This window comes from Pleurodeles waltl, chromosome 10, assembly GCF_031143425.1.
Source record: "Pleurodeles waltl isolate 20211129_DDA chromosome 10, aPleWal1.hap1.20221129, whole genome shotgun sequence".
NCBI lineage: Eukaryota > Metazoa > Chordata > Amphibia > Caudata > Salamandridae > Pleurodeles > Pleurodeles waltl.
Window position 1 is genome coordinate 123,263,418 of NC_090449.1, and position 19,566 is coordinate 123,282,983.

General features: G+C 44.3%; 1 protein-coding gene across 3 annotated transcripts in view; it reads right to left on the bottom strand.

Moving 5' to 3' along the window:
* IQCE (IQ motif containing E) overlaps positions 1 to 19,566 on the bottom strand; it is a 245,168-nt gene that overhangs the window by 64,081 nt on the left and 161,521 nt on the right. For all 3 annotated transcript variants that reach the window (XM_069209950.1, XM_069209951.1, XM_069209952.1), the window contains one exon: positions 18,001 to 18,097. In XM_069209950.1, coding sequence (XP_069066051.1) covers positions 18,001 to 18,097 — 97 coding nt within the window. The remainder of the gene's footprint in view (positions 1 to 18,000; positions 18,098 to 19,566) is intronic.

Consider the following 19,566-nt stretch of genomic DNA (forward strand, 5'->3'; position numbering starts at 1 on the left):
AATTTGCTAAAAAAATGGGAAGAGCCTGTGAATGACCCGGTCCAAGGATGTCTGGTTAACACTGTTAAGGAATTAGAGGTGGAGTGGTGCCCCACTGATCGGCCCCGTGGACAGGAGATACCGGTCATAAATACAGACATCTCGGTTCAACAGCACAAGCAGTTAAACAAACTCCTTGATGAACATGCTCAGATCTTCTCATTGACACCCGGTAGAACCAATTTGGTACATCATCAGATCATAACCCCTCCTGGCAAGATAGTGCGTTTACGCCCTTATCGTATCCCCGAAGCTAGGAAGGTTCTGGTGGAAAGCGAAATAGAGAAAATGCTAGACCTAGACATTATAGAACCTTCTCAAAGCCCCTGGTGTTCGCCAGTAGTTTTGGTGCCCAAACCGGATGGGTCTATACGTTTATGTATTGACTTTAGACAGGTTAATTCTATATCCCAGTTTGACACGTATCCTCTTCCTAGAGTAGACGAACTTTTAGAGAAATTGGGGAAAGCTCACTACATGTCTACTCTCGACTTGACGAAAGGCTACTGGCAGATTCCCCTGGCCCCAGAAGATAGAGAAAAAACGGCCTTCTCTAACCCCTCTGGACTATATCATTTTAATGTTCTCCCTTTCGGGTTACATGGGGCCCCCGCCACCTTCCAACGTCTCATTGATACAATTCTACGACCTCATACCAGGTACGCTGCCGCATATCTGGATGACATCGTCATATTTAGCGAGACTTGGGAGGACCATTTAACACACATAGGAAAAATCTTTATAGCATTAAGGAGGGCTGGATTGACAGCCAACCCTTCTAAGAGCCGTCTGGCCTTTAAAGATATCTCTTACCTGGGCTATCACATAGGGAAAGGTATACTGAGACCCCAAATGAACAAAATTGAGGCCATCCTACGCATCGATGCTCCTACCTCAAAAAAGGAGGTCCGTTCTTTTTTAGGCCTGGTAGGATACTATTGACGCTTTATACCCCATTATTCCACCTTGGCCGCCCCCCTGACTGACCTTCTGAGAAAGGGACAACCTAAAACCTTTACGAGACTAAGCCCAGGTCAATTTCATAGTTATTGTTCCTTACAGGGATGTCTCACTACTCAACCGATTTTAAAATGCCCTGAATTTAATAAACCCTTCCATCTTCAAACGGATGCCTCCGACGTAGGATTGGGAGCCGTGCTTTTTCAGAAAGATGAAACCGAAGTAAGCCATCCCGTAGTCTTTATTAGCCGAAAACTGTTTCCTAGAGAACAGAAGTATCCCATTATCGAGCGAGAATGTCTTGCCATTAAGTGGGCAATTGAAAGCCTCCAATATTACCTTTTGGGCAGGTCCTTTCTGTTATATACAGATCACGCTCCCCTTACCTGGCTCTCAAGATATAAAAATACCAACTATCGCATCCTGAGATGGTTCATCGAGCTTCAACCTTTCTCCTTTCAGGTCTGCCATTTCCCAGGTGACCTTATGGGTCAGGCCGACTATCTATCCCGGTTCCCGGGTCCTGTGGGGCTCGAACAGCCCCATTCAAGTGAGGGGATGTGTAACCGGACGTCTCCCGACGCCGGTTTGCATGAAAGCGAGGAAACTGACGAGGGATCCCCCGGGGGCACCCGAGGAGCTCGGGACTTCATGACGTCAAACGTCATGTACGTCGGAGGGAAATTTAAATGGACGGACGCCACCATAACGAAAACAAGGAGAGACGCGGAGGATCGGGACGCCGCCGCAGCAAGGAGAGACGCGGAGGATCGGGACGCCGCCGCAGCAAGGAGAGACGCGGAGGATCGGGACGCCGCCGCAGCAAAGAAAGACGCGAAGGATTGGGACACGCTGAGAACAGGGGGAGAGCAAGAAGAACGGCAAAACGCACACCACAACGGAGCGAGTCCCCGTGAAGCAGACGAGCACCGTGAAGGAAGAGCGATAAGCAGGGAGCCTCCCGCCCCTGGGTCAGTGAAGTCGGGAGACCGTCAGGCAGCCGGCCGCGTCCCTGGAGGGGCGTGGCCTACAGAGAACCCTCTTAAAGCCGGACCAGACCCCACCAGGACCCTTGTCCGAACCCTGGAAGAGAAAATAAATAAACAAGGGATTTATTATTTGCATTTAGAGACTATACCAAGTCTGGTATTCTGAGAAGAAGATAAGTTTACCTTATAAACGTAACAGAAATAAATTAGTTAACCCCTTGAAAATGCGTCAGTCGTCTTAATCCAATATCCCTTCCACTCGGGATAAAGAACCCGTTACAGATTGTGAGGTGGATGCCTCAGATGTTTGTGCTCTAAAACCACCCCTGTATTGAGGTTTTCGAAATTAACCTCTGTATTGTGTAGTGCTTCATCTTTTCAATGGCCGTATCAACTTCAGGGCCAAAAAGCTGTTTCTCATTGAATGGCATATTAAGGACAGCCTGCTGGATTTCCGGTTTAAACCCTGACGACCGAAGCCATGCGGGTCTCTGAATAGTAACAGCAGTATTGATTGTCCTAGCTGCTGTGTCTGCTGAGTCTAGAGCTGACCTAATCTGGTTGCTAGTAATAGTCTGCCCTTCCTCGACTATTTGCTGTGCCCTCTTTTGTTGATCTTTGGGGAGGTGCTGGATGATATCTTTCATCTCGTCCCAGTGGGCCCTATCATACCTAGCCAGTAGTGCTTGGGAGTTGGCTATTCTCCATTGATTAGCTGCTTGAGATGCTACTCTTTTTCCAGCAGCATCAAATTTCCTGCTCTCCTTGTATGGTGGTGGTGCATCACCAAATGACTGGGAGTAGGCTCTTTTCCTTGCCGTACTCACAACTACAGAATCAGGAAGCAGTTGCTTAGTAATGAATGCCGGGTCAGAGGGAGGTGGTTTATATTTTTTCTCCACTCTGGGAGTGATGATCCTGGCTTTGAGTGGCTCTTGAAATATGTGATGTGCGTGTTTTAACATGCTTGGAAGCATGGGAAGGGACTGGTAAGTAGTGTGAGTGGAGGATAATGTATTAAAGAGAAAATCATCCTCAAAAGGCTCGGTGTGCATAGCTACGTTGTGGTATGATGCCGCCCTAGCCAGAACTTGAGTGTATCCAGTGCTATCTTCTGGTGGTGATGGTTTGGAAGGATAGCAGTCTGGGCTATTATCGGAAATGGGATCTGGATCATAGAGATCCCATGGGTCGACATTGTCGTGTTGTGAATCTACAGAGTGTACAGGAGACTGTGCAGGTGTAGGAGTAGTAGGTGGAGAGATAGTCAGGTGAGGAGAATGAGGAGGAGACTGATGAGGTCAAAATTGTGGAGGTGGAGATTTTTGCTTACGCCTTGGCACTTTAGCTGGTGGCTGATCAGTGTCCAATTGTCCTTGAAAGGCTAGCTTCCTCTTAGTCTCCAGAGGAGGTGCAGTTAGAATCTTGCCAGTGTCTTTATGAATATGAATTCTGGCCTGCCTGTCATCAATTTCCTCCATTTGTGTTTGTTTCTCCAAAAATCTATGGCTTTCTTTAAGTTGTTTCAAAAGTCCATGCTCCTCTGTGTAGATGGGTCTTTTCGGCTCAGAAGCCGGTTTTCTCGGGATCGAAAGGCAGGGAGTAGATGTTGGCTTCGGCTCCAAAAGGGATTTTCGAGGGTTCGACTCAATGGGTCGGTGTTTGCCTGTTTCGGAGCCTGTGCTTCGGCTAGAGTCCGAAGGCTTCGGTGGCATGGCCTTTCTCAGTGCTGAAGTTGTTGCTTGGTCACCGGAAGTCTTTTTGCAGGTGGAGCCATGGCCTTCTGGCAGTGGCGTTCCCGAGGCCTTGTGTTTGGGCTTGGATTGGACAGGGGCAGGCATACCCACATGCTGTCCTGCCGTGACCGGTCTGTCCTCCTCGGACTCCTGCTCGGAATCGGACCCTCGGCCAGAGACTGCGGTGTGCATAATCTCCTCTTCCTCCACGTCGAGACATTCGGTGCTTCTCGATGCCATTTCAAACCTTCACGCTCTTGTGTCTCGTAGAGTCTTCTTCGAGCGGAAGGATCTGTAGGCCTCACAAGTATCCTCTCGATGGTCTGGAGATAGACAAAGATTACAGACGAGATGTTGGTCTGTATGTTGGAACTTGGCGTGGCACAGAGGAAAAAAGCAAAATGGGGTCCGGTCCATGAGGCTTCCACGCGGTCGGCCTGACCAGGCCTGAGTTGGGCACGGGTGCCCCGAAGGGTGAGTAAAGAAGTTGGATCCGCCGGTACCGAAGTGTCGATGAGAGATGATACACGATCGAAACAATACCGACAAATTAGAGAGTTTTTAGGAGGTTTTCGACTCGAACTACCGGAGTGAAAAGAAACACATCCGAACCCGATGATGGAAAGAAAACAATCTAAGATGGAGTTGATGCTCATGCGCAATGGAGCCGAAAAGGATGAGTCACTTGATCGCGTGACTTGAAAACACTTCTTCGAAGAAAAACAACTTGTAACATTTCGACCCCAACACTAGATGGCAGGACTATGCATAGCATGTGTATCTGCAGCTACACATGCCATCGAACATATATATACACACACATTTTTAGGTTGAGCGTGCAAGCGCTTTGACCTGTTGTAAGAATTGGTATTGTGGGCTTTTAACCATGCTCATCTCACGCCCATCACTTTCAGTCGTTCCTGGGCTTGCATTTCAATAATCACTTGATGTCATCGGCAAATCCTTTATGTTTACCCCGGCTTGAGGCTGTTTTTGGCACGCCTTGCAGACTGCCCCTCTTACAAGGATTATTACACGATTGCAGACATACTTGGGCGTGGGCAAACAATTTTTTTCTTTTGTCTCTCCCCTCATGCTGCATGGTGGCCATGGCGTTCACAACGCGAACAGGCACAACAGTGTGAACTCGATTGGTTCGCTGATCACATTGTTCACAGTTACCTAATCAGAGTTGATTCTTGAGGCTCTCACCTTATAACACTTGAAATTGGTAAATACTTTACGTAAAACAGCAATTCTCAATGCGCAAGTAGCTCTCCTGGCACAGCAAGTGAGCTGATACTACAATATTCATTGCACTCGGGAAACTCGCCCATAATGCTTTGCAGGGCATTTCTTTTACAAAACATTGTTGCTCATACCTCAGCCTGTGGTGGTCCTAGGACAATGGAACCACCACCAAAACGTTCAGAATGACACACTCTTTCTGTCTAAGTTATCTCTTGGTCCCCACACTAGGTTAGTGGGGACCTCAAAATAATGACCCCTCCCACCATTTGGTGTTTTTTTTAAGTGTTCTCATGGCTGGAACTCTTGTTTTACAGCTAGTGATAACTGGTGTGTTAAGGGCCTTGTTTGTAATATCATTGTTATAGGCCTGCTACCCCTGAAAATGTGTAATGCACTATGCCCTCTAGGGACTATATATATATCTATAGATATAGATATATAGATATATATATATGGAAAATGTCACTTACCCAGTGTACATCTGTTCTTGGCATGTTCTGCTGCAGATTCACATGCTCTGCATATTCTGCATCTAGTGCTGGGCTCGAGAGATACAAGTTGTTTTTCTTTGAAGAAGTATTTTCGAGTCACAGGATCGAGTGACTCCTCCTCTTCGGCTCCATTATGCATGGGCATTGACTCCATGTTAGATTGTTTTCCCGCAGAGGGTAAGGTAGGAGTGATAGAGTATAAAGAAAAGAGATGTCCATGCAAACGGAATAGCAATATATATACATATGTACAAATGAATGTTTTAACATAAACGGCTACAGGCTCCCAGGAAGGGCGCATGTGAATCTGCAGCGGAACATGCCACGAACAGATGTACAATGGGTAAGTGACATTTTCTGTTCGATGGAATGTGCAGCTGCAGATACACATGCTATGCATAGACTACAAAGCAGTTATTTCTCTGATAAGCAGTGGTCAGCCTGTAGGAGTTTAAGTTGTTTGAAATAGTGTTCTTAGTACTGCCTGTCCTACTGTGGCTTGTTATGTTGCTAACACATCTACACAGTAATGCTTGGTAAATGTATGGGGTGTTGACCAAGTAGCTGCTTTACAAATTTCTGACATTGGTATATTTTCTTAAAATGCCATTGTTGCTCCTTTTTTCCTGGTGGAATGTGCTTTTGGTGTTACTCATAGCTGCCTTTTGGCTTTTAGGTAACATGTTTGGATGCATTTTACTATCCATCTAGCTAGTCCTTGTTTTGAGATAGGATTACAAGTATGTGGTTTTTGAAATGCCAGAAATAATTGTTTGGTTTTCCTAAATGATTTAGTTCTATCAATGTAATACATTTTAGCTCTTTTAATGTCCAATGTGTGCAGTGCTCTTTCTGCTACAGAGTCTGGCTGTGGGAAGAAGACTGGGATTTCCACTGTTTGACTGATATGAAACTGTGATATGAAACTGTGATATCACCTTTGGTAGAAATGTTGGGGTTCGTCCGAAGTACTACTTTACGTTTGTGTACTTGTATGAAAGATTGTTCAATAGTGAAAGCTTGGATTTCACTAACTCTTCTTAACGAAGTAATTGCAACTAGGAATGACACTTTCCATGTTAGGTATTGAATCTGACATGAATGCATAGGTTCAAATGGTGGACCCATGAGTCGTGTGAGTACAATATTTAGATTCCATGAAGGCACTGGGTGTGTTCTTGGTGGTATGATGCGTTTTAGTCCTTCCATGAAGGCTTTGATAACAGGGACTCTAAATAGAGAGGTGTTTTGTATATTTTGCAAATACGCTGAAATAGCGGCGAGATTAATTTTGATGGATGAAAAGGCTAAATTTGCTTTTTGCAGATGAAGCAAAAAACCTACAATGTCTTGTATTGATGCTGAAAGAGGGGCAATCTCTTTAGATTGACAGTAAAACACAAACCTTTTCCATTTGTTCGCATAACACTGCCTGGTAGTGGGTTTTCTAGCTTGTTTAATTACTTCCATACTTTCTGTTGGAAGATATCCAAAGTCTAAGACTTCAGGAGCCAAATCGCTAGATTGAGTATTGCTGGATCTGGATGCCTTATCAGTTGTCTGTTTTGTGTTAACAGATCTGGTCTGTTGGGGAGTTTGATGTGTGGTACTACGGACAGATCTAACAGTGTCATGTACCAGGGTTGACGTGCTCACGTTGGTGCTATAAGTAGGAGTTTGAGTTTGTTTTGACGCAGTTTGTTGACTAGAAATGGAATGAGGGGGAGATGGGGAAAAGCGTAAGCAAATATCCCTGACCAATTAATCCATAGAGCACTGCCCTTGGATAGAGGATGTGGGTACCTGGATGCGAGGTTTTGGCATTTTGCGTTTTCGCTGGTGGCGAATAGGTCTATGTCTGGTGTTCCCCAGTGATGAAATTATGTCTAAAGCACTTGGGGATGAATTTCCCACTTGTGTGTTTGTTGATGATCTCGGCTGAGAACATCTGCCAATTGGTTGTGTATTCCTTGAATGTATTGAGCTACCAGGTGAATGTTGTTGTTGATTGCCCAATGCCAAATCTTTTGGGCTAGGAGGGACAGATGAGATGAATGGGTCCCTCCTTGATTGTTTAGGTAATACATTGTTGTCATGTTGTCTGTTTTGATAAGGATGTTCTTGTGAGTGAGAAGAGGCTGAAAAGCTCTGAGTGCTAGGAAGACGGCTAGCAATTCTAGGTGATTTACCGTATTTTCCGGCGTATAAGACGACCCCCAACTTTTCCTGTTAAAATATAGGGTTTGGGCTATACTCGCCGTATAAGACTACCCCTCTTCCAACGCACACCAAATAAAAATGAAAAAACATCAGATTTGATTTTAATATGGTAATTTTAATTCAAATGCTTATGACATGCAGGTACGTAGTAGGAAAACTGTCACTTATAAACATAAGGCTGTTTGTCATCAAACATGTAAACATAAAACAGTGCAAGTGGATTAAACTTTTCCTAATTCACTCTAAAGCTGAAAGGAAGGATAAGACAATAAACCCATGGGAACTGCCATGCTGTTTGTTTTCTAAGCTGTCAACCAAACTGGAACTGAAGATGATAGGAGGAAGATAACAAACAAACAGAGAGAGAGAGCAAGTGCCGGGCAAGATCCTGGGGAGTCAGCAACGCCCATCATAACTCCAAGCTATTTTTACAGGACTTGCTGGCTTGACAGTTTCTCTTTAAAAGCCTTCAAAATCCTCCTGTTCGTCATCTGATATCATAAGTAAATCAATTGCATCTTGTGGTACATTTGTAAGGCAGTCATCGTATGGATCTAATTCCGTATCAGATGGTGTGGTCTCATCTTCGGCTTTCTCTTCATCTTGCCACAAGTAGTCGTCCTCCATACCATCTAATGAATTTGATATGCCACACTTCTTGAAAGACTTGATTACTGTTTCTGCATCAATATCATTCCAGGCTTTTATGACAAACTTGCACAAAACATCCAACTGTGGAGCACGCATGTTTCCTCCTTTTGTGAATGACTTTTCACCGCTAACCATCCACTCATTCCACTGTTCTCGAATGCGATCTTTAAATGGCTTGTTTAGGCACACATCCAGTGGCTGTACCAACGATGTCAATCCTGCAGGAATAACTGCTGCATCTGTGTTTATTCTTGCCAGCCTTTGCTTGGTGCTGGGAGTTAAATGAGCCCTGAACATATCCCACACCAGTAGACTACGTTTTTGAATAAGTCCACCTGGCCGCCTGCTCCATACATTATCAAGCCATAGCTTTACCCCTTCTTCATCCATCCAGCCCTTTTCATGTACATGTACAAAACAACCAACAGGAAACTTGAGTTTCGGCATTGTTTTTCTTTTAAAAATAATCATTGGTCTCAGTTTGGCACCATCAGCTGTGCATGCTAGTACCACTGTAAAACTGGACTTCTCATGTCCTGTTGTTTTAATTAAAATAGTTTTTGCACCTTTTGGATGGACAGTTCTATTTCCAACCATATCAAAATTAATTGGAGTTTCAGCCATATTTCCGATACTACTTAACGCATAGCCATGTTTATTGCGCTGTTGTATTACATATCGATGGAAACTATTTACTTTGGCTTCAAGATCTGCAGGTAATTTTTGTGCAATTTTCGTCTTTTGCCTCAGTACCAGATTATGCCTTTCAAAGAATCTAGTACACCAGGATACAGTGGCTTTAAATCTGTTGCTGTGATCTGGGTTAGATTTGGCCCACTGAAGGGCAAACAAACGTATTTGATTTCGTGTCACTATATAACCACTTTGGCGATGCTCATTCACCATGTCTGCTACATGTTTTTCGAGTTCTGGCCAATGTGGGGTGCCTCTTCTTAATGCACACTTACCCCTTGGCATACTCCTTAATGCTTTTTCATTTGCTTTCCAGTCCCGAACTATCTTTTCTGTTACTCCATATTGTCTTGCAGCAGCACAGTTATTATGTTCCATGGCAAAGTTTACAACTTTAAGTTTGAAACTGGCTTCATATTTCTTTCTTCTTGCTGGTGGAGCCAGGATGGGGTCTTGTCTGTTAGCCATTTGTATACTGTATGTACTGGTGCTGTACTGTATGAACTGGTACAGATACTGGTACTGGTGCTGTGCTGTACTGTATTCACCACCACATGTATCTGCTCACCAGATTGCCTTCCCTCAGAATCACCAACAATACAACAACCAGCCAATCACGGAGAATGAATATTACATTTAAGATTGTTGAAACTGCAGTACAACCAAAGTTAAATGCGGTCAAAATATATATTTTTTATTTATTGTCATATCCCAATACAAAATGGCCGTTACTATATGGTAATCTCCTAACATGTGCCATGCGCGAGAAGAAAGAAACAGAAAACAAATGTTGTTTCTATGGTACCGTAATAGCGCGCTTTGAATAGCCTGGGGCACGCGCAGGAACACGCGCCTGCCCAGACAACTGCCAGCGAGGACGCGGAACCCATCGTACGCTTGGAATTCATTTCCAAATGCAGCGTACGGTGGTTCAGCTACAGGGCGCCTGTCCCTGAAGTTTCGGCACGCCGTATACCGGCGTATAAGACGACCCCCGACTTTTGAGGAGATTTTCAGGGGTTAAAAAGTCGTCTTATACGCCGGAAAATACGGGTATGTGAAATTTTTGTGTTTGGTGTCCCATTGTCCTTGAATGTTGTGATTGTTGAGGTGTGCTCCCTATCCAATCATTGATGCATCTGTTGTAAGTATGGTCTGAGGCACAGGGTCTTGAAAAGGCCGCCCTTTGTTTAGATTTGTGGAATTCCACTACTGAAGTGATATGCATGTTTGGCGGTCTATCAACACTAGATCGTGAAGTTAACCCTGTGCCTGCGACCATTGCTGTGCCAGGCAGTGTTGTAACGGTTGCATGTTTAATCTTGCGTTTGGGACAATGGTGATGCATGATGCCATCATGCCCAACAGTTTCATTACGAATTTGACCGTGTATTGTTGGCCTGGTTGAATTTGTGCTAATACATTGTGAAATGCTTGCACTCTTTGTGGACTTGGGGTTGCAAGTGCTGTTTGTGTATTTAGTGTGGCTCCTAAATACTGTTGAATTTGCGCAGGTTGTAGGTGGGATTTTTGGTAGTTTATGGAGAACCTTTGGGTGTGTAGGGTTTGTATTACATAATGTGTATGGTTTTGACACTGTGTATGACTGTTGGATTTTATTAGCCAATCGGTGAGATATGGGAAGACATGATTGTGTTGTCTTCTTAGGTAGGCAGCTACTACTGCCAAGCATTTTGTAAATACTCTGGGAGCTGTTGTTATCCCGAAGGGTAACACTTTGGACTGATAATGTTTTCTCTGGATTACAAACCTGAGATATTTTATGTGCGCTGGATGGATGGGTATGTGAAAATACACATCCTTGAGGTCTAATGTTGCCATGAAATCTTGCTGCTGTAGCAGTGGGACCACATCCTGTAGTGTTACCATGTGAAAGTGTTCTGACAGGATGTAAAGATTGAGAGTTCCGAGATCTAATATTGGTCTTAAGGTTCCGTCTTTTTTGGGAATAAGGAAGTACAGTGAGTAAACCCTTGTTCCTATGTGATCTTGTGGTACAAGCTCTATGGCTTGTTTGAGTAATAGCTATTTCACTTCTTCTTGCAACATTGAGATATGTTGGGAGGAGAGATTGTGTGGTTTTGGAGGTATATTTGGGGGAATCTGTGAAAATTCTATGCAATAACCATTGGGGATAATAGAGAATACCCAGTTGTCTGTTGTAATGGGTAGCCAATTGTTGTGGAACCTTTGCAGTCTTCCCCCCACAGGTGAGGTGTGAGTTGGGAAGAGATGGAGTAAGTCACTGTTTTGGCTGTGAAGCTTGTTTTTGTTGACTGATTTTCCCCTGCCTCTGGGGAATTGGCCTCTGTAATTACCTTTAAACCCAACTCATTGGTATTGAGGTTGGTAGGTTGACTTTGATGGTGAGGTGGATGACTCAGGTGTTTGTGCTCTAAAACCACCTCTTTATTGAGGTTTTTTTCATTTTCTCAATAGCCGTATCTACTTCAGTTCCAAAAAGCTGTTTTTGATTAAACGGCATATTAAGGACTGCCTGTTGAATTTCAGGCTTAAACCCTGAAGACCTAAGCCATGCGTGTTTCTGTATGGTAACAGCAGTATTAATTGTTCTAGCTGCTGTGTCTGCAGAATCTAGGGCTCATCTAATTTGGTTATTGGTAATAGCCTGCCCTTCCTCAACTATTTGTTGTGCCCTTTTTTGTTGGTCTTTGGGGAGATGTTGTATGATATCCTTCATCTTGTCCCAGTGGGCCCTATCATATTTAGCCAATAGTGCTTGAGAGTTGGCTATCTTCCATTGGTTGGCTGCCTGCGATGCTAACCTTATGCCCGCAGCATCACATTTTCTGCTCTCCTTGTCTGGTGGTAGTGCATCCCCAGATGACTGGGAGTTGGCTAACTTTCTGGCCACGCTTACAACTACAGAATCAGGAGGCAGTTGTTGTGTAATGAATGCCGGATCAGAGGGAGGTGGTTCATAATTTTTCTCCAGTCTGGGAGTAATTATCCTGGCTTTGACTGGCTCTTGAAATATCTGGTGTGCATGCTTTAACATACCTGGAAGCATGGGAAGGGACTGGTAGGTAGTGTGTGTAGAGGATAATGTGTTAAAGAGAAAATCATCCTCTAAGGGCTCAGTGTGCATGGCGACATTGTGGTAGGATGCCGCCCTAGCTGGAACTTGAGCATATTCTGTGCTATCCTCCGGTGGTGATAGTTTGGAGGGATAGCAGTCTGGGCTGTTATCAGGAATGGGATCTGGATCACAGAGATCCCATGGATCCACATTGTCTTGTTGTGAATCAAAAGAATGTACAGCCGACTGTACAGGTGTGGGAGTAGTAGGTGGAGAGACAAGCAAGTGAGGAGAATGAGGAGGAGACTGAGGAGGAGAAAATTGTGGCAGTGGAGATTTTTGTTTAGGCTTTGGCACTTTAGCTGGTGGCTGAGCAGTGTCCAATTGTTCCTGAAAAGCCAGCTTCTTCTTAGGCTTCAGAGGAGGTGCAGGTATGACCTTGCCAGTGTCCTTGTGAATGTGAATTCTGGCTTGCCTTTCATCTATGTCTTCCATTTGTGTGTGTTCCTCCAAAAATCTATGGCTTTCTTTAAGAATTTTGGAAAGTCCATGCTCCTTCTTATAAACTGGCCTTTTCGGCTCCGCAGATGTTTTTTTCGGGATCGAACGGCTGGGTGTGGATGTTGGCCTCGGCTCCGAAAGCGATTTTCGAGGTTTCGACTCGAAGTTTTGATGTCTGCTAGTTTCAGAGCCAGTGCTTCGGCTCGAGTCTGAAGGCTTCGGTGACGTGGCCTTTTTCAGTGCTGAAGTTGTTGCTTGGTCACCGAAGATCTTTTTGCGGGTCGAGCCTTGGCCTTCCGGCAGTGCGTTCCCAAGGCTTTATGTTTGGGCTTGGCTGGGACAGGGGCAGGCATACTCACTTGCTGTCCTGCCGTGACCGGTCTTGTCCTCCTCGGACTCCTGCTCGGAGTCGGACCCTCGGACGGAGACTGCGGTGTGCATGATCTCCTCTTCCTCAATGTCGAGACGTTCAGTACTCTTCGACGCCATCTCCAGTCTTCGTGCTCTTCTGTCTCTGAGAGTTTTCTTCGAACTGAAGGCTCTGCAGGCCTCACAATTTTCCTCTTGATGGTATGGGGGGGAGAGAGAGATTACAGACGAGATGTTGGTCTGTATATGGAAATTTGGCGTAGCACTGAGGACAAAAGCGGAATGGGGTCCGTTCCATGAGGCTTCCACGCGGTCGGCCCAACCAGGCCAGAGTTGTGCCCGTGCACCCCGAAGGGCAAGTAAAGATGTTTGACCCGACGGTACCGAAGTGTCGATGAGAAATGGTACGCGATTGAAACAATACCAACAAGAATTAACGAGTTATAGAACTTTTCCGACTCAAACTATCGGAGCGAAAAGAAACACGTTCGAACCCGATGGCGTAAAGAAAACAATCCAACATGGAGTCGATGCCCATGCGCAATGGAGCCGAAGAGGAGGAGTCGCTCGATCCCGTGACTCGAAAATACTTCTTCGAAGAAAAATAACTTGTAACACTCCGAGCCTAACACTAGATGGCAGAATATGCATAGCATGTGTATCTGCAACTACACATGCCATTGAACATGTGTATCTGCAGCTACACATGCCATCGAACATATATATATATATATACATATATATTTACACTGCATTATTTTCTGCCATTTTCTATATAGTTACATGACCATGTTTCTTACAAATGCTATTTGCATTGTGGTGTCCTCTAGGGGCTGTTCTAAGCATTACAGTCATATCAACATACTAAAATATTGGTGGCACGGAAACTTACCCCCAATACTTTGCAGGGCATTACTTTTACAAAAATGTTTTGCTCATTTATAAGCCTGTGGTGGTCCTAGGACAAGGGGACCTTCTTCAAAACATTGACCACAATGCACTCTGTCTACATCATCTCTGGGTCCCCACACTATGTAAGTGGGGACTCCAAAATAATAACCCCTACCAACATTCATTATCCATTTAAGCGCTCTCATGGCAGAACTTTTGTTTTACAGCTGGGAGAAGTTATGTTTTATGGGCCTTGGTTGTACTAGCATTGCAATAGGCCTGCTAGCCTTGAACATGTGTAATGCATCATGCTCTCTAGGGGCTACAGATATGGTTTCACTGCATTATTTTCTCCCATTCTTTTTGGTTGTGTTTATGCTCTCTAAGGGCTGACTGTATGGCTACATGACAATGTTTCTTCCAAATTCTATTTTTATTGTTGTGTTCTCTAGGGGCTGTTTTAAGCATTGCAGTCAACATACTATAATATTTGCAGCACGAAAAGCATTTCTTTTACAAAACATTTTTGCTCATACCGTAGCCTGTGGTGGTCCTAGGACAATGGGGCCACCTTCAAACATGATGTCTACATCATCTCAGGTTCCCCACACTAGGTTAGTGAGGACCCCAAAGTAATAACCCTTCCCATCATTCAGTGTCTTTTAAGCTTTCTCACAGGTAGAACTTTTGTTTTAAAGGCGTTGTTTGTAATATTATTGCAGTAGGCTTGCTAGCCCTAAAAACACCCTTTAGGGGCTAAGTATATGGTTACTCTGCATTACTTTCTCCTGTTTTTTTCATGGGGTTATGCTCTCTAGGGGGTAACACTATGGTTACATGACCATGTTTCTTAAACATTATATTTTTGTTATGGTGACCTCTAGGGGTTGTTTGGAGCACTACAGTCTCATGCCAAAAGTTTATATGAAAATTGTATATATTTTAATAATTTCTCCTTATTACAATTATGACCACGATCCAGGCTAACTTAACATCCTTATTGCACTATGGCCCTCATTATGGCCCTGGCAGTCTACTGACTGCCAGGGCCACGGTGGCAGTCTCACCACCAGCGGGCTGGCGGTGAAGATCACCACATTATGAGTGTGGCGTGTTGGCCTCTGCCAACCCGCCACATCCCCACTCAGACCGCCAGGGCGGCTGGACCCACCGGGCCGTAGATGAGCATCTCCGACCCGGCGGTCCAATGAAGACCACCGGCGGTATTATGAGACAGCTTTCCACCAGGGTTACCGCGGAGGTAGCACTGCCACGCAAATCCTGGCGGAAAGGCTACTGGTGACAGGGAATTTCTCCCCAACAAAAAGCACAATACCCCCCCACCACCCCAAAACCACCCACCACCCCAAAAAACCCCAGCCCCCCCTTCAAGTACAGCGCTCCCCCACCCCATTTCAGGTACAGCGCCCCCCTACCCGCATACATGCACATGCACACCCACACGTACCCCGCATACTCATTTACAACACTCACATACACGCATTCAACCACACATGCACACACCCATACACACACATAAATACACACTTACATTCCTACATACAGACATACACCCACTCACACAACATCCCCCCCACCCTCCTACCTCCCTCCCCTGTCGGACGCCCGACTTACCTTATCCGGCGGGGAGGTCGTCCGGCAGGGAAAGGGCACATCTACCGCCAGCAGCACCCTACCATCAGGACACTGCCAGGCTATATTACAGGTCATAATACGGCTGGTGGTGTCCTTCTGGTGGGGTGGGTCCGGTGGTGCCCGCCAGCACGACTACTGTAGGATTTCTGCTCAAAATGTGGCGGAAATCCTGCAGTACTCATAATATGGTGGACGGAAGACAGCCAGCACTGGCAGTCTTCTGGTGCCCGCGGCTGTAGTGGTCTTTCAAAAAGACCACCAAAGTCATAATGAGGGCCTATGACTCTTTGAACACTCTTGATGTTTGGGTGACGGTTCTAGTTTATTTATCCTCTGTGGCTGTCTTGTGTCTTTTTTGGGGGGGATTGCGTTAGTCAGCCAGCAACTCTGAAGGTGGGGTGGTGAAAGTCGTATCCTATTGGAATTAGCATGGCGCATTTAAATTAGGATGCCAAATGGCAAAAGTTTCCTTTTTTGCTGCAGACAGAGGAAGAAGGTAAATGGAAGTGCTTTAATGTAATGCAGGGCCACTGTAATTATATGGCAGGAAAAGACGAAATTATAAGGCTGGGTTGACCAATGTATGTGGCAAGAAAAGTCCAGTTATGAATTTACAATGCCAATAGCTATAACTCAAGCAAATGCGAGACCTATTGCATTGCAAGTGCATGTTTTAATTGGAGGTGCCTTTTACCACAGACTGACACAAAGTTACAACTGAATACTACCAACAAATGCTAAGCTAATTGCTCTTCTCTTCCACATTTCCTTTCCTTTGTTTGATCTACATGGCCTACTCACTGCAGCATTCACCTCGGAACCTCGCTAAGGCAAAGAGGTTAAATGTCGAGAGGGAATAAGAACATACATGTGTATCTCAATCTAGGTGGTCTATCGGCTGTTAGATTAGTTAAACTAATTCCATTTAGGCAAGCAGCTGTTGTCCTGCAGACCCATAGCAAAAGGTCAAATGTTCACAAGTCCTACCATTACAATATCCACCCTTGGGCCTCAACGCTCAGGTATCTAAGCAAAAGGCCAAACAAGCTAAGACTTAGGCAACCTCTGGGTACATTAGGCCCTTGGAAGAACCAATCTTGTGTTCCTTGCATTTCTTCAATGACCTCCTCAACTCCAACAACCACCAAGCTTGATAAGGTTTCATCTACGCCCTCAACAACGATGACAAGTGCAGAAACGTCAGAGAAGTTTTTTTTTTTATTTGGAGAGAAGGTATCATGGGCATCTCTGTATTGCAGTTTGATGCCACTAACTGCATTTCCTAGCACTTGCTTCCTGCTATAATTATTGGCCACCTACTCATATCACATGTGAGTTAATCAGACAGTGTTACTGGCAGCTTGAGAAATTAGCAACCACCTCTGCAACTTACATGCATGCACATTTGCTAATCGCACCAGAATGAGGCTGGCAATTAAGTTACACAGCTGAGGTAAGGGCTTAGTTGATGTTGGGTGGGAAGGATGTAGGTGTAGCATGGCATAAAAAAATTATCTGGAGGAAGACAAAGCCATGTGAGGGCCATGGATGGTGCATGGAATGGAACAAGCTAAACCCCTGTAATCTGTCTCTTTATTACAAAAGAGAAGGTAACTGTAGAAATTGTAAATACCCTTTGCATTAATGCAGAACATAATGGTTGTGCAGACTTTGACACCTAGAGCAGAAGAAAGGAAAACAGCATCTCTCCCACAAACAAATTAAGATAAATAATCTTTTTACATACACTTGACACTCTTGTTACAGGCCAATGGCTTGTTGAAATTCTGAAACACTAGGAATATTACCCTTCAGGGTGATGGCATCTGTTTTTGGGGCTACATCATTTTCTATACCGGAGCTTGGAAATAAATCAATTGTTGGTGTGGTTGCATGGGTTTATTTTATGATGGAGTGATTAACAGGAACACTTGGGGAAAATGGGCCCCTTAAATTGAACTAAGTAGGAAAGTTACTGAATCCAGGGAAAACAAAGCAATATATTAGATTGGAGGGTTAGAATCTGTACATCAAGACATAACTGAACCATGAATTTTTGTTCCTATTTATTTACTGTGCATCCTAAACCACAATTATGTATATAGAATATCAAGCCATAGGTTACAGCTGGTAGTACATAGCAATCAGCGTGTAGATGGGGACATAAGCCAACAGGTGAGCAGACAGGTTGGGCTGTACGTGCCAACAAGAAGTAGGATTATATAGGTCTAAGTTCATTTAAGACCAGTGTTAACAGGGACAGGTGTATGCAGAGTGAAACTTCAATGCACCTGGGTCCTTGAACATGAGTTCCTTCGCAGTGAAAACCCCAGATCTAATGCAGGAATCACACCAATGTTGCTAGTAAGGTTGGCAATATTATTTTCTGTTCTACAATGGAACTATGATAGCATAGATCAGATTATAACCCTAGCACAACATATTGTATCTAAGACAAAGCTGGCAATAAAATCTTGTGAAGCACTCTTTACCTTATAGGTCTGTTCTGTAATAGCTCGTTTTTTGCACTCATCTTCCATTGCCTTTTCCAAACTTTTCACCTTTTCTGTTAGTTGCTGAATTTCCTTCCTTAAAGAAGATATCAGAAAACCATAAATTATGTGTTGGCCAGAATACCTGCATACTACACATCGATATACAGTGACAAACTGCTGGGATGTCAGATCTTTATTCAAAGACGAAAAAAATTATATCCTGATCCTAAGTGAAACAGCTTACCAAAACCACCAACAAAATGATATAACAACCACAAATAATAATAAAATCCCTGTGAGAAAATTGTCCGAAAGCAACTTCTAGCATGGACCAATGAGCGTGCCATTATTTGGACCACACTATTGCCTAATGAGCTATAAAATCAACATATATAAAGTGACAATAACATTTAGACAGTAAGATAGAAGGAATATGTTACTTACCCTGTAAACATCTGTTTGTGGCCTGTAGTGCTGTAGATTAACATGTTCTGCATACTCCGGCCATCTAGTGTTGCTCTGGATGTATACAGGTTGTTTTTCTTTGCAGAAAGTCTTTTGAGTCACAAGGAAGGGTGACTCCTCGGTGATACTGCGCGTGGGCATGAACTCCATTGTTCGATTGTTTTCAGGCAGGAGAGTGATAATGGAGTGTAGAGTAAGTCTAAGTGTAAGTGATAACATGCCCATGTGAGAAAAAGTAGAACGAACTGCAACAACCACAGGTGACCAATGAGGAGGATGGGCGCATGTGAATCTACAGCACCACATGCCACGAACAGATGCTTACAGGATAAGTAACATTCCGTTTGAGGCATGTGTGGCTGTAGATTCAGATGCTCTGTATAGACTGTAAGGCAGTCCCCCCTCAAAAGCAGTGGCTAGCCTGTGGGTGTTTCAGTTGTTTGGAAAAGAGTAAGTTGCACTGCCTGACCTACATTGGTTTGCTAGTGTGCTAAACCATCCACACACTAATTTATGTGTAGGTGAAAACGCAACAAAAAGTTGTGGTTAATTTTTCTGAAAGTTCTAAGGGATCTTTTAACATCTAATGCATGAAGAGAAGAACTCTTTCAGCAACAGATTCTGGTTGAGGGAAACTCGATTGACTGATCGAGGTGAAATCGAAAAACTACTTCAGGGACAAATTTAGGGTTAGGGCGGAGAACCACTTTATGTGGTTAGGAGAAAGGCTCCTGCAAGATTAAAAACCTGGAGCTCACTAACATGTCTAAGCAAAGTGATGGTGACTAAACATGCCAACTTCCAAGTAAGGAATTTAAGGGGGCATGAGTGTAGGGGTTCAAACGAGGGTCCCATGAGTCTTGTGAAAATGCTGAGGTTTTATGAATGGGCTGGTGGAACCCACGGTGGAATAACTCTTTTCAGCCCTTCGTGTAATGACTGGGACCTTAAACAAAGAAATGTTTTGCCTATTTTGGAGATAGGCAGCCTTTGCAGCGATAAGTAATCTTATTGATGTGAATGCTAACCCATTTTTTCTTTTCTTTTTTTTTTAAAAAGTGAAGCAGGTAGCACACAATGTCTGGTAGAGTGGCTTTG